The sequence below is a fragment of the Xenopus laevis genome, chromosome 3S (assembly GCF_017654675.1).
Source record: "Xenopus laevis strain J_2021 chromosome 3S, Xenopus_laevis_v10.1, whole genome shotgun sequence".
NCBI lineage: Eukaryota > Metazoa > Chordata > Amphibia > Anura > Pipidae > Xenopus > Xenopus laevis.
Genome location: NC_054376.1, coordinates 79,924,540 through 79,939,789, shown reverse-complemented (window position 1 = coordinate 79,939,789; position 15,250 = coordinate 79,924,540). Strand labels below are relative to the sequence as shown.

Here is a 15,250-nt window from a genome sequence, read left to right as displayed (position 1 = left end):
AAAAGATAACCATGTAACAATGCTGTGCTTAGCAGTAAACCTTTTATGTTCTTTATGTTACCTTATTCATTCCTAACTTTTTTTGCAACACTTTTGCAACATTTTTCCTGTTATAGGTTGGAGACAATTTTGAGTACAATCACTATGTTCTTCCACAAAATGCAGCGTTTTCTACCTTTAGAATTCCAGAATTCCGTTGGGGGCACTGCCCCTAAAGCAATTGTGTCTGATTTACAAAACTAATGCAACTGAGAGCACATGGGGAGGCACATTTATCAAGGGTCAAATTTCGATTCCCACAAATTCGAAATTTGACCAATCAAAATGTTTTAATAAAATTTTCTCAGCTCAGTCGAATTGAATCCACCCGAAAACTCAATTCGAGTTTTTTTCTCCGAAAAAACTCAAATGTCAGGAAGGCTGCAAACATCACCAAATGGATCTCTGGACCTCTCTAATTGACTTATACAGTAATTCGACAGGTTTTAGGTGGCGAATAGTCGAATTTGAGTTCTTATAGGGCAAGAGTATGATAAATCTTGAAATTCAAATTTGAATTAAAACTGGAATCAAGTTCGGATAACTCACAATTCGAATTTGAGACTTTTGACCAAAAACAAATTTGAAAATTTGAATTCGAATTTTAACTTTCACCCTTAATAAATCTGCCCATTAGTCACAAATCTGATGCAATTGCATAAAAATCTGTCTGTTGTGCTGCTCTTATTGACACTGAGTGTGTAGGGAACCCCGAAGTTACCATCTGGTAAGGAGGTGGCGGTAGCTTCAAGGTTCCCCTATGTCAATAGGTGCAGCAGCCCTTGATTCAGAATGGAAAATAGGAAGGACTGGCAAAATCATACAGGTGCATGAAGCACAACAACTGTGCAGTAACAAAACAACCCCCTCTGATTTGATACACTCTGTATAGTGAAACATTGTATAGCTCCACACTAATCTGGTAATTATTGCTTATGCCAGAGCACTAGGGGTTAAGGACATTCCAGCATAGTAGGCATAGTATACTGGATCTGCCATACTTCAGCACAGAGATCTGCAAAACAGTTTTCTCAAGTATCTATTGGTTAATTTATGCTGGTGACAATGAAAACTAGGGCAGGGACAAACACTGCACAGAAGCTCTGCAAGCCTGCTATACTTATTGCTCCCAACCTGTACGTTCTCAGTGAGGTGATAACGGAACATTCCTGTTACACCTGCAGGGGAGAAGTATCTGACAGGAGCATTAGGCACACACTAGAAAAATGTGATCTCTTAAAATATTATAGAAATCCTGCCAGCACGAGCACAGTGTACATAAGAAACTTATCATGTGTCTTCAGAATTGTTTGTAATATTTTGTATAAATCCCACTAAATAATAGAGGTTTAACAGTATTGATTACGAGAACACAATGCACCAAGATAAAAGAAAACATGTTCTGTTTGCAGCACCAACACACCCCTTCTTTGTTACCTAAACGGAGAAAGGGAGGGGAGTGAGAGAATGAGAGAAAAGCAGAAGGAAGGAATGAAAGGCTGGGCTCTCTCTCTGGGCCTGGGCAGAGCCAAGGAGGGAGTGATTTTACCAGACTGAGGGAATAAGGTGAGAGAATAGTGACAGAGTGACATAACTGTGCCAAGAAGCTTGCAGCTGGGAGCACTTTGTCACCATGCAGAGATCTCCACTGGAGAAAGCCAGCATCTTCTCACAGATTTTCTTTAGGTAAGTTCCTTCATACCTATGCCCTGCTACTGACTGGCACAGAAAAAATGGCAGAAACATTCTAACTATGGTGAGAGTGCTATGGTATAGTGATGATGAATTCAGTGCTGGAACATTCAATGCTTCTACATTCAGGATTTGATTATTCAGCAGTTACTATAAAAAATTAAACACTGGTTAAAAAATCAGTTGCTGGCATTCATTTTTTAGCCTATACAAGTCCAAATACAATGGTGAATATTTCTGCAGTGTTTATATTAGAATAAAAGATATTTTACTAGACAAGTGTCAGTAACATACTCTGTCCCGCCCACTTAGCCCCAAACAGTTTATTTCTGTTTGCATGACAAAGAGGAATTTCATTTTATATTGACTTTTGTGTATGTTCTGGCTTTTCCTAGCCTCCATCTGAAAATACTAAATGGTTATCAGGGTCACTGACCCCAGCAACCAAACAACAGACTGACTGTGACTGACTGTGAGGCATCAATGTTATTTTATATTGCTCATTTTTGTTTCTAAATCCTCTCCTTGTCATTTTTTATTTTCATTTCAAAACTGCACCTTGGTTGCTAAGGAAATTAGCCCCTAGCAGCCAAATAACAATTTAAATTTAAAGGACAAAATACGTAAATAATTTTAAAACCGCACAAATGCCACAAAATTAAAATATGAAGACCAATTGCAAATTGCATTTGAAGACTGCTATCTACACCTTATAAAAGATAACTCAGTTAAATGTTTTTTTTAAATCAGATTAGCTTTGGGTGCTTTTTATAGCATGCACTATAACATGAAAGCTTAGAAGTAACAGATGATAACATAAAACGTACTGTATTAAAGAACACGTTCTGAAAGCACAATTCTCTGATGTGCTCCGAGATATACCTATGTGTTTTACAATGTATGTTAGTAGAAATCTTGTTACTCATCTACTAAAGAGTCTCAAAATGTTCTACAGGCAAGGCACATTGTAATATTAACATGGCTGAAAGGATAATCTTGTTATTTAATCAAATAGTGCTTGCAGGGGTCATGCAGCAGGAGAGAGGCGCAATCCTGTTAGCAAAATACAGTGTAAGTGCAATTTATTCCGGTATTTGAATAGAGTTCATTGTGAGTTAGGATGTTGCTAAAGATTTGTGTGTCCCATAACAGTGGCTTTATTATTTCTATCCATCCTGGTGGTTTATTGTCATAACAGGCAGCTGGATGTATTCATATCCTTGTATTACTTCCGCTGCTCTGATTGTAATGGGATTTGGGCTCAAAAATTCTTGTGTGTTTGACTTGGCTTGCGAAATTCTTCACTGCTAATGGAATTTTCAGACAGGTGTACTTAGCCTTTCCATGCATCACCTTTAACACAAGGAAGCTTAATACCAAAATAGCACAGACGTGCCTTATGATGTTTATTGTGTGTCATATTTGAAGCAGAGATTTACATAACCATAGCAGTCCGTGGAATAGGAATTTTGGTGTTCATTTCATCCGTGAGTTACATTAATGACTGATAATTGACTTAAAATCTGTCAGTTTGACAACATTCATCAGAACCAGCTAAATGGGATGCCTACAATATTCTAATTTCATTCAGTGGTGCTTATTACATCCAGCCAAATCATAAAGATAGTAGAAGTAGAATCATATAGAAAACATACAATTTACTCCCATTGAAAATATTTTGCCCATTTTAATTAATTTAGAACTGATTAGATTTTAAGGCCAACTAAAACTGGCAAATGGGCTTTAGGATTCCTAAAAGGTCATTTGTCAGTGAGGTTTTCTCTCACTAATAGGCATAGCTATTGGCTATTAGATAACAAGGGGCATAGTAGTTAGCTGAGAGTGAAGTTGGCCAAACACTGGCAATGCCGAAAAATGAGTGATCAGCCACCTAAAGTGGCTGATTTCAGGCTCTAATATTAGGGAATATGAGCCGTTGTGAAGAGTGAAGATCAACTAGCGGATGTGGTACCTGATCCAATGGGAAATAATTTAATCTGGCTGATTTTTCTACCCAACAGGTAGATAAAATGCAGAATCTGTCTAAAGGGCCAGAATCGGGACATTAAGGAGCATATTTATTATGCTGTATAAAACAAAATTTGCAGAAAAAAAAAGCTTTGTAAAATAAATGGTGAATTTATCAAGGTGTCTGTAATTTTATGCCATGCTAGCACCAGATATGACACGGCTAATTTACATTGCTTCCGGCAGAAAAAAACACCTAAAATTGTACACCGTTCTATATGCCATTTTTATACAGTGAAAGACTGGCGATGTGTGGTGTATTATACAGCATATATTTTTACACAGCATAATAAATTTGCCCCTAAATCTGTCACCTTTAGAAACAAAAAATACTAGTACTAGCATGAGGATAACACATCCAATACAAACTTTATTTTGCCCCCTTTGCCCTATTTCCCCTATTCACCACCAGTTTCTAAATTCAACCCCCATTCTTCATGACTCTTTAGAATTTACAAAGCAAGCGCACAGTGAAAAGTTTGAAGTCTCTTCAAAATGTTATTGCCCACAATGCAGAGACTTTACAGAACTGGACTCCTAAAAAATACCAGTTACCATTGTTGCAGTTCTGTTTTATTTACATAACACTAGTGCAATGATGCTTGCAAATGACTCATTGGTGCACTTGGCATAATTAAATTAGCATCAAATCCATTCATACTTGTTACATACAATTTAGTTAAGTAATATTTTTAATTGACCCAGAGAGTGTTTACAGACCTAGAAACATGCATTCTATCATATTGCATCATCCTTACCATAAGAACATGATTATGTTGCATTTCAAACAAACTCACAGGAAAACCGTTGCTAGATGCCAATGGCCACTTCAGATTTGAGAAATGAATGAGACACAACAGGGCTAATTCAAGAAGAGGAAATACAATCTGCAATCTGTTAAAACCTCACAATTTCAAAATAGAGGAGTTGAAGTATTTTTATGATTATTGTTGTCATAAAGCATGCGGTGGTGACTTTACTGTGTGGCTATATTCACAGGTATTAATAGCCATTAATAAAGTATGAAAAGAGATGGATAGCACCCTACCCTGAACCATTCTTTGGTTGAATTGTAGTTTGACAATGTTAATTCCTTCCCTAGGCTGTCTAGGAGAAGTATATATTTCTGAAATCATAGTACCTGTGTATCAAATTGCTTGCATGAAATGGCCTCTAAGTACCAGATAAACAGTATTTTGTTGTAAGTACACAGGACAGATATTAAAAAAATTTTTTTGCCTCTGTCCATGTAAGTATGCCCCAGGTGTCAGAAGTGCACAAGACTATTACATTTAACATATTAATTAACAGTTCATAGTCCTCTGTTGCAAAAGGGCACTTATGTATTTTTTTCCGTATCCATGTGTGGGACCTGTTATCTAGAATGCTCGGGATCTGTGGGTTTTCGGATATGGGGTCTTTCTGTAATTTGGATCTCAATGCCTTAATTCTGACTTATAGGGATACTGTCATGGAAAAACACGTCAGTTAATAGACTGGGGGCAGCTGGGAAATTGACAATATGTCTAGCCCCATGTCAGATTTCAAAACTGAATATAACAAAATCTATTCTGGTATTTTGAAGATGGATATTTATTTGTTATGTCTGTTCTGTTTCCCTTCTGTTGGCCTTACTGCAACACTTGCCAGTGATAAGACTAGGTATCCCTATGAGCATCATCAACTGGCAGAGCCTAATCTTTAATTAGATTGATGTGCTGACTTTGTGCTACTTCTGTGCCTCAGGCACTAGAAATTAGATTGTAGTATCTATATGGGAGGTTCTGAGAATGCCTAAGGAATTCTGTGTACAGTGCCATGATGAATCAGTAGCTCTGCATGTGACTAAAGTTATTAGTAATGCTAGTATGTGACTCTTCATTAGTGAGTTGGTAGCTTAAAAAATCAGCATATGTTTTACCAGAGTAAATACAGTATACACTATAATTACTGTACTGTTTATCACTCACATTTTATAGTTTATTACTTATTTGTTAATAAAATGCACACAGACCAACAAATAAAATAGATAAGTCCAGATGCCTGTACAAAGCTACACCTATTGTAAACATATGAGATAAGCTGTTTATGCATAAAAACCTTGTAATATTCCCAAAGGGAAATTCTAATAATTTATACTTCTAGTAGAAATTTTTGACAGCTTGGGAACAAGTTCTTGTTCCCAAACTTCTCATTATTGCCCCGGTTTTGAGTTATGTCTTCTGCTACTGAACAGTTGGTCTTAACTATTTGGACCTTCCTCTGATTCATTAATTTATGTTTATATGTATAATTTGCTGTGTACACTCTTGTTCCTCTATTTGTGGTTATATGTGGCAATGTGACATACCTGCCTATAATAGTCTGTCCTGCATAGAAGATCAATTTGTGCAGTCAAATGTTGATTTTTGTTGGGCAAAGAAAATATAGAGGGCTGGTGCTCTTGCTCAACCAACAGAGGCCATACTAGGACTGCTGCAGCAGGTGATTTTTGAGTTGTGGGCAGTGTTCCGGCTAATTTTTTTTTGGTCATGTGCATAAAAATTATATTAATTCACAGTTTTAAAACCTGCATGCAAACATTTTATATTTGAGTGCAGAGGGGCGGGTAGCTCTGAAAAAGTAATTTTGCACGAAAATTATTTGTGTGCACCACAAAAGTGAAATATAGTGCGTCATGATGTGAGGCTCTTTTCGTCAGCAGAGGTGTGTGTAGGACCTTTGAATCTCTGTGTAAGATCTTTGAATATCTGAATGAGTTGTATCATCCTCCCTTTTAAGTTAATTTATTATTATATTTATTCCTGTGTGTTTGCCATTTCTTATTAACAATGCCATGGGAATAGCATACAGCCTGTCACCATGCAAAATCTTATAAGGCATGTTTGGCGTTGGTCTGGTTTCATGGACAGAAATGTTATTGTGGATCATATGGTAATATGGTGCCTTTATCTGTTTCTAATAGAAACCCCTCCCTATATTTAGGGGCAGATTTATCAAGGGTTGAATTGAAAATTCGAATTTTTAAATTCGAATTTCGAGTTTGTTTTAGTTTAATTAGACTAGGGAATAGTCCAAATTCAATTCGAGTTTAACATTTTTTTATCATGTACTGTCCCTTCGACTATATGAATTGGTGTTTTAGCCTATGGGGGACCTCCTGCAATCATTTTGTAGTCGTTTGGTGGACTTCTGAAAAAGAAAATACATTTAAATTGGTAATTTTTTTCCCGAATTTCAAGTTTATGGGAGTTTTTATAAACTTCCATAAATCCTCTAAATTAGAACCTTGATAAATATGCCCCTAGTGTCACCTAGTAGGCAATGGCCTAATTTTTACCTTAATTTTACAGCAGGCAACCACACAAAAACAGTGATAAAGTGAAATAGTAGAGAATATTCTGACTATACTGTATCTGTTGCTTGTGATCATTTAAGTTCCATGTCAAAGGTACTGCCTTAAATGTGTTTTTTTATCTGGGTTGTCTATAAGAAGCTGCTACTGCACAATATTTTCAGATAATTGGCTAGCGACCCAGTGGGTGCATGTTTTGGACATCACAAACACATAGCCTACACACCATATGAGGCACTGGTTTTGTCTAATGAGTCAGAAAAAAAATTTACTTTACTTTATAATTAGAAAATTGGCTTTAGTTTAATACACATGGACCTTGTTCATCGTTTACAGTTTAGATGACTGCAGCAGCTGCCAATAGGTAATTATCAATATTGATATAAATCAACTGATCCCTTATCTCAGGGTAGAAAACTGAAGTATTGTATAGAGCTAATAAACACAATCACAGAACATGTTAAACAAACTATGCCCATGTACAAGTAGCTAAAAGAAAACCTTGGCTAGCTGACAATATTCAACAAAAAAAGAAACAATGTTAAAATTATATTTACTTTTCATTCGGGTACAGTCAATTTTCTAAATTGTACCAGTCATTACAGCTGGAGGGTTTAATATAAATGTTCGGATTGAATCTGCAAACATTTTCCTTATTATGTTGGAAGAACAGCATTGGTTTTCACATAGTCTACTGAAAGCTGAATTGTTAAAGGGCTCATTTATTACTGCCGCTGTTGCAAGTGCAGGATCACTAAAGGCCACAAAGGCACACTTATTCACTTCCAAATTGCAGCAGGGCAGCGCTGCACTCTACTTCTTGCACCAGATAAAATGTATGGTGCTTGGTGCAGAGATTAACATCAGCGGGTGCAACACAGCCCTATGGTTATCACATGCTATAATTAGGGGAATAGTTATTCCCTTTTCTCTGTAATAATAAAACAGTACCTTGTATTTGATCCCAACTAAGAAATAATTAATCCTTATTAGAGGCAAAACAATCCTATTGGGTTTAATTGATTAATTAATTAATTAATTAATATTTTAGCAGACATAAGGTTTAGCGATCCAAATTACAGAAAGATCCCTTATCCGAAAAACCCTAGGTCCCAGACATTCTTAAAGGGATACTGTCATGGGGAATTTATTTTTCTTTAAATGAATCAGTTAATAGTGCTGCTCCAGCAGAATTCTGCACTGAAATCCATTTCTCGAAAGAGCAAACAGATTTTTTTATATTCAATTTTGAAATCTGACATGGGGCTAGACATATTGTCAATTTCCCAGCTGCCCCAAGTCATTTTTCTTCTCTATAGAAAAATACTAAGGTAAATACCTGAAACAATTGCTTGTGGCAAACAATGAATCAAGTATTGATACAGATGGAAACCTGATCTGTGCACTCAAGGCTTTAATTATTTAGAATGAATTAGTCATAAATGATATTCTATAAAATATGAATGTATTTTCTGGTGTGTCTAGTTCAACATTCAAAAGGTATTTATTATCTTATGTGACCCTACAAAAATGTGTTGGCATTTAAAAATTTAAGCAAAATAGGCTAAATAATAACTAATATATAAGAGTGATAATGCAACAATGAAGCATAAATACATGTATTAATATAGTAATATCCTTGCTTGGCTGCTGTGCAGGTGTAGGACAAAATGGACTCCAGTGTAAGACCTAAATATCACACAGTAAGATAAAGACATTATGAAAGAAAAACTTGATGCTCTCATAGATATATAAATCAACCCTGGCCTGAAGTTGTTGCTGAGAGGAGAACAGTTTTAAAGAATAGTGCACAGTCATCATTTGGCTATAATTCAAGTTCAATAGGAATTTAAAGGGAGATTCATTGTTGTCTGTTACAACTTAAAATTTTTGGACCCAGAAGGCAAGGAAAATTCAGCTATGAAACCTTGAAATGTTATAGTTTGAACGGTCTGTGACTTTTGGACTTCTTTGTTGCTCTTTACCTATTTTATTCTTAATTTTGTTTTTTAGCTGGACCAAGCCAATTTTATGGAAAGGCTACAAGCAACGTCTGGAATTGTCAGACATTTACCAGATTCACCCAGGGGACTCTGCAGATAACCTTTCAGAAAGGTTAGAAAGGTAAGTCAAACATTTTAATTCAATAATAGGCAAAAATTTGTGGGTTTAGAATAATATACAATTAAAAGCAGCAATTATGAAATGTTCAATTCATAGAAAAGTAAATAGCCCACTATTAAGTTACATTTTGTTATCATGAGATCTTATTTTGGAAATTGGTGTTATTCCAATAGATGCATTTTTGGAAAAGACAAGAGATTGCTTTACTAAGACTTTATATTCATTCATGTATGGAAAACAAATTGCATTGTTTATTTCTTACAAAATGAGTCAACATTTTATGACAAAGTCTCTTAAATTATCTAGATTAAGTTTCCATTTACTATGTTGTTTTGCAAAAATTAAACAGAATCTTGGGTACTGGGAGGGTGCCTTTTGGCCCATTTCTCAAGGAGAGCAGAACATAGGACACAATGGGGGTCATCATTTATAAACACTGGGCAAATATGCACCTGATGATTGCTTTCAATGTGCAGCTGGCTGAAAAAAAAAAAAAGGATTATCAGCGTTTATAAATAAGCCCTAAACTAACATAAAGTGCTTTGAATCACTTACAATAAATCAGTGCATGCAAGACTATGATATATGCTTGCTGGCATATATACAAATATAATACCATTCCGATTAGAAGAAAGGAGGTTCCACCTAAATATTAGGAAGGGGTTTTTTACAGTGAGAGCTGTGAAGATGTGGAATTCTCTCCCTGAATCAGTTGTACAGGCTGATACATTAGATAGCTTTAAGAAGGGGTTGGATGGTGTTTAGCAAGTGAGGGAATATAGGGTTATGGGAGATAGCTCATAGTACAAGTTGATCCAGGGACTAGTCCAATTGCCATTTTGGAGTCATGATGGATTTTTTTCCCCTCTGAGGTAAATTGGAGAGGCTTCAAATGGTGTTTTTTGCCTTACTCTAAATCAACTAACCAGGCAGGTTATATATAGACTTAAAAGGTTGAACTTGATGGATGTGTGCCTTTTTTCAATCTAACTTACTATGTTAATATGTAATACAAATATTTGCCAGATATGCCGTGCATACTAAACAAGTGGAATTTTCGGTATACCTTGGTTCTTGTGTAGGCCCAATCAATAGACGCACACATTATTTTAAAGCATTATTTGTGTATAGTGCACTTTTTTTTACTAATATTTTACTAATACTAAATGTATATTGTGTCTGAAGCTGCACATAATACAGAACTGAGAGGGAATGATACAGGTGTAATACATATAGTGCTTAATGTATCTGAATAAGGGCTCTTACAGACGAGCGTTTTTAGCTGCGTTCCAGTTTCATGCGTTCAGCCGCAGGGGGGGGGGCGCACTGAATTCTTTTCAATGGGGCTGTACTCACACAGACGCATGTAAGTGCCGAACGCAGGTTGGGACGCAGCATGTTGCATTTTTCCTGCATTCGGCGCTTACATGCGTCTGTGTGAGTACAGCCCCATTGAAAAGAATTCAGTGCGTCTACTCCTGCCCCCCCCTGCGGCTGAACGCATAAAACTGGAACGCAGCTAAAAACGCTTGTCTGTAAGAGCCCTAAGGGCATCAATGATTTATCTGAACTAAAATAACTAGGGAATCACATTTATAATTGTCACGATCGCCGCCCGGAGCAGGACCAGGAGCTCCGGGCGGCGCAACTACCTCTTCCGACGCCGCTCCCAAAATGGCGGCGCCCATGGCCGCCACGTGGGTAGCGGCGCCGGCGCAGAGACGCCTGCGCGCAAGTGCGCAGGCGCGAAGACATCACAACGGCGCGACGGACGCAGGCGCAGCGCGTCGGTCGCAGACGTGCTGACGCCGACGCAAGGGCGCCAAAAATCCCCTTTAAAAGGACGCCTGAAAATAGGATATTGTTCCTGTGTAGATTCCTGGGTTCCCTGTTGCTATTCCTGTTATCCCTGAGGATATTCTTGATTGATCTCTTGTTGTTGACTACCTGCCTGGACTTTGGACTCTGTTTGTATTCTGCCTGCCTTTTGACCAGTTGCCCGAACTTGACTACCCCTTCTGCTTATTCCCTGGATACCACGTTCCTGATCCCTCCTGAGGGGCTTCCTCCTAGATCCAGACAACCTCCCCAGAGGGAACTCCCAGTTCCCTGACATTATTTTCGGGCCATGGATTCCACTGAGGAAGCTCAGCCAGATTTCGGCAGGGCCTTTCGGGGCCTGCATTCCCGCATGGAGGCATATGAAGCCCGGCAGAATTACGTGGGTCACACGATCCTGGAAAAGCTCTCCTTGTTGACACCAGCGACCCCCCTGCCGGCACCTCCCCCGCAAGCAGCTGCTGCCAAGGCTACCCAGTCCTCCACTTCTGGTGCACATACTCCTGCTCCGCCTCTCTACGATGGCGATCCTCAAGCCTGTCGAGGATTCGTGAATCAGTGCCAGATTCGATTTGCCCTACACCCCACTGAATTTGACTCTGAACGTGCCAAGGTGGGGTTCGTGATTACTCGTCTGGCAGGGAAGGCTCTCGAGTGGGCATCTCCGCACTGGGAGAAGCAGTCCCCACTGATGGATGACGCAGAAGCATTTCTCAAAGAATTCCGGATCGTCTTCGATGCTCCCTGCCGGGTGACGTCCGCTGCTTCCCGTCTGTTCCAAATCCGCCAAGGGAGTCGCAGTGTAGCGGAGTATGCTATTGAATTCCGTACACTTGCTGCTGAGACTCGTTGGAACAACGACGCATACCATACTGCATTTTATAATGGTCTCTCCCTCCGCATCAAAGATGACCTGGTCTCCCGTGAATTACCCACGCAAGTTGAAGGCCTCATCGCCTTGGCTGTTAAGGTGGACACTCTTCTGAGAGAGCATCAAGCCCTGAGAGATCGTGTCAGGAAGTTTCAACCCATGTTGGCACCCCGCTTCATGAGGCCTCTTCTGCAGGCTCCTGTCACTCCACCTGCTCAAGCATCCATTTCTCTCCAGGAGGAACCCATGCAAGTGGGAAGAACTCGCCTCACTGAACAAGAGAGACTCCGCAGACGGATGTCAGGCCTGTGTCTGTATTGTGGCGGACATTCCCACTTCGCCAATGCCTGTCCGGCAAAGGCTAAGAGTTTTGTACCCCGAGGTAAGTCTATGGTAACTCATGTAGGGGGCACTACTCAAAAGTCTCTGGGGAAGACCCAAGGAAACTCACACAGGTTTCTCCTTCCCTTCCAGATTCGTCTGACTGATAAGACCGTCTTCGGGAATGCTTTCCTCGATTCCGGAGCCGGGGGTAACTTCATGGACGCTCTCTTTGCTAAGTACATGGGAATTCCCCTATTTCCGTTGCCTTCTCCCATGAGGATTGTCGCCATAGATGATAAACCCCTGGAGTCTGTAATCACGATGACCACTGGCGAACTACTTGTGCAGGTTGGGACCCTGCATAAAGAGAGACTTTCGTTTCTTATTATCTCCTGTCCCGCTGTTCCTGTTGTTTTGGGTCTCCCCTGGCTGCGCCTGCACAATCCCACCATAGACTGGTCCACAGGGCAGGTTTTTCGTTGGAGCCCATTCTGCCTACAGCATTGCCTTCCTGCTAAACCCCTCAAGAAGGTAACTATCTCCTCAACCGAGTTAAAGTCTCTCCCCTCCTGTTATAAAGAATTCTCCGATGTGTTTTGTAAGAAGTCTGCGGAATTCCTTCCTCCACATCGCTCTTACGACTGTCCTGTCGAACTCCTGCCAGGAGCCATGCCCCCCAGAGGCCGCACTTACCCTCTCTCTCCTGCTGAGACTACCGCAATGAAGGAATACATCCAAGAAAATCTCCAGCGGGGGTTTATCCGCCCTTCTACCTCTCCTGCAGGGGCTGGGTTCTTCTTCGTGGAGAAGACGGACGGAGGCCTTCGACCATGCATAGACTACCGGGGCCTGAATAAAATCACTGTAAAGAACAGGTACCCTCTGCCCTTGATCGTAGAGCTCTTCGACCAGCTGAAGGGGGCGAAGATATTCTCTAAGTTGGATCTCCGGGGGGCGAACAACCTCATTCGCATCCGTGAGGGTGATGAATGGAAGACGGCTTTCAACACTCGTGACGGGCACTATGAATATCTCGTTATGCCCTTCGGCCTTTGCAATGCCCCTGCCGTCTTCCAGGAGTTTGTTAACGATGTGTTCCGGGATCTCCTAGGAAGGTTCGTAGTCGTGTACCTGGACGACATCCTGATCTTTTCTAAAGACCTAGAAAGCCATCGCTCCCAGGTGAAGGAGGTACTCTCTCGTCTGAGGAAGAACTCTCTCTTCGCCAAGTTGGAGAAGTGCGTCTTCGAGGTGTCCAAGTTCCCCTTCCTAGGATACATTATCTCTCCTGAGGGATTTGAGATGGATCCCGTGAAAGTGTCTGCCATCCAGGAGTGGCCTCCATCTGCCATTGAAGCTTTTCAGTCCTTGAAAGAGGCCTTCACATCCGCTTCTGTCCTCCGACACCCCAATCCCGAATTACCCTTCTGCATCGAAGTTGATGCTTCTGAAGTCGGAGCCGGAGCCATCCTGTCTCAGAGACACCCCGCTGATGGGAAGTTGCATCCTTGTGCTTATTTCTCCAAGAAGTTCTCGTCCGCAGAGCAGAACTACGATGTCGGGAACCGTGAACTCTTGGCTGTTAAACTTGCCCTTGAAGAGTGGCGTCACCTCCTGGAGGGTTCTCTGATTCCTGTTCAGATTTACACCGATCATAAGAATCTCGAGTTCATCCAGTCCCTCAAGAGGCTAAACCCCAGACAAGCAAGGTGGGCTCTCTTCTTCTCTCGATTTAATTTTATCTTGTCTTATCGCCCAGGCTCCAAGAATCAGAAGGCCGATGCCTTGTCTCGTAGCTTCACTCCGGTGGACCGCTCTCCTGAGAGACAAGAGCCAATCATCCCTTCAATCAAGATTATTGCCTCCCTGTATCCACAGTTTGCCGACCAAATCCTGGCTGGTCAGTCTTCTGCTCCTTCTGATACACCCATTGGAATGGCATTTGTTCCTCCTGAGCTGCGTCTGCCTATCCTGCAACAGACCCATTGCTCCAGGCAAGCCGGACACCCTGGCCCAGCTAAGACTCTTGAACTCTTACGACGCCTGGTTTGGTGGCCTGATATCCGCAAAGATGTGAAGGACTTTGTTGCTGCTTGTAATGTTTGTGCCACATCTAAATCAAGCCACTCTCGCCCCAGTGGGTTACTACAGCCTTTGCCGGTTCCTTCCCGTCCCTGGACCCACCTGTCCATGGACTTCATTGTCGAACTTCCTCCCTCTTGTGGGAACACTGTGATCTGGGTTGTCATTGATCGATTCTCCAAAATGGCCCATTTCATCCCCCTGAAGAAGTTGCCCTCTGCGGTGGAGTTGTCCCAGCTATTTATCCAGTACATCTTCCGCCTGCATGGTTTCCCGGTGGAGATCGTCTCCGATAGAGGCACCCAGTTTACTGCCAAATTCTGGCGTTCACTATGCAAAGACTTGGGAATTGTTCTTCAGTTTTCATCTGCATACCATCCGCAGACGAATGGGGCAGCTGAACGTGTCAACCAAGCCCTGGAACAGTTCCTGAGGAACCACGTATCCCTCTGCCAGGATGACTGGTCTGATCTCCTCCCATGGGCGGAATTCGCTCATAATAATGCTTGTCATTCCTCTACAGGAAGATCTCCGTTCATGTCGGTTTATGGTCAGCATCCTCAAGCTTTTCCCCAAGACTTTGTGTTATCTGACGTCCCGGCTGCTGACGATTCCGCAGCCCATATGTCTGCTATTTGGGCTGCTACCAAGTTGAACCTAGAGAAGAGCGCTCTTGTTCATAAGACTTTCGCGGATCGTCGTCGAAGATCCTCTCCTCCCTACAAGGTGGGTGATAATGTCTGGCTCTCTTCCAGGAATATCCGGTTGAAGATACCATCTCCCAAGTTGGGTCCAAAATTCGTGGGTCCATTTCCCATCTTGGAGATAATCAACCCTGTGGCTGTCAGACTCCAGCTTCCACCAGAGATGAGAATCCCCAACGTGTTCCACGTGTC

At 41.0% G+C, this 15,250-nt stretch overlaps 1 protein-coding gene across 2 annotated transcripts in view; it reads left to right on the top strand.

Moving 5' to 3' along the window:
- Positions 1-1,548: 1,548 nt before the first annotated feature.
- The window catches only part of cftr.S (cystic fibrosis transmembrane conductance regulator S homeolog), a 67,760-nt gene continuing 54,058 nt past the window's right edge, over positions 1,549-15,250 (top strand). The window contains exons 1-2 of one of the 2 annotated variants that reach the window (XM_041588536.1): positions 1,549-1,725; positions 9,128-9,238. In XM_041588536.1, coding sequence (XP_041444470.1) covers positions 1,673-1,725; positions 9,128-9,238 — 164 coding nt within the window. In that variant the 5' untranslated portion in view covers positions 1,549-1,672. The remainder of the gene's footprint in view (positions 1,726-9,127; positions 9,239-15,250) is intronic. The other variant, XM_018254595.2, reaches the window with a different exon arrangement.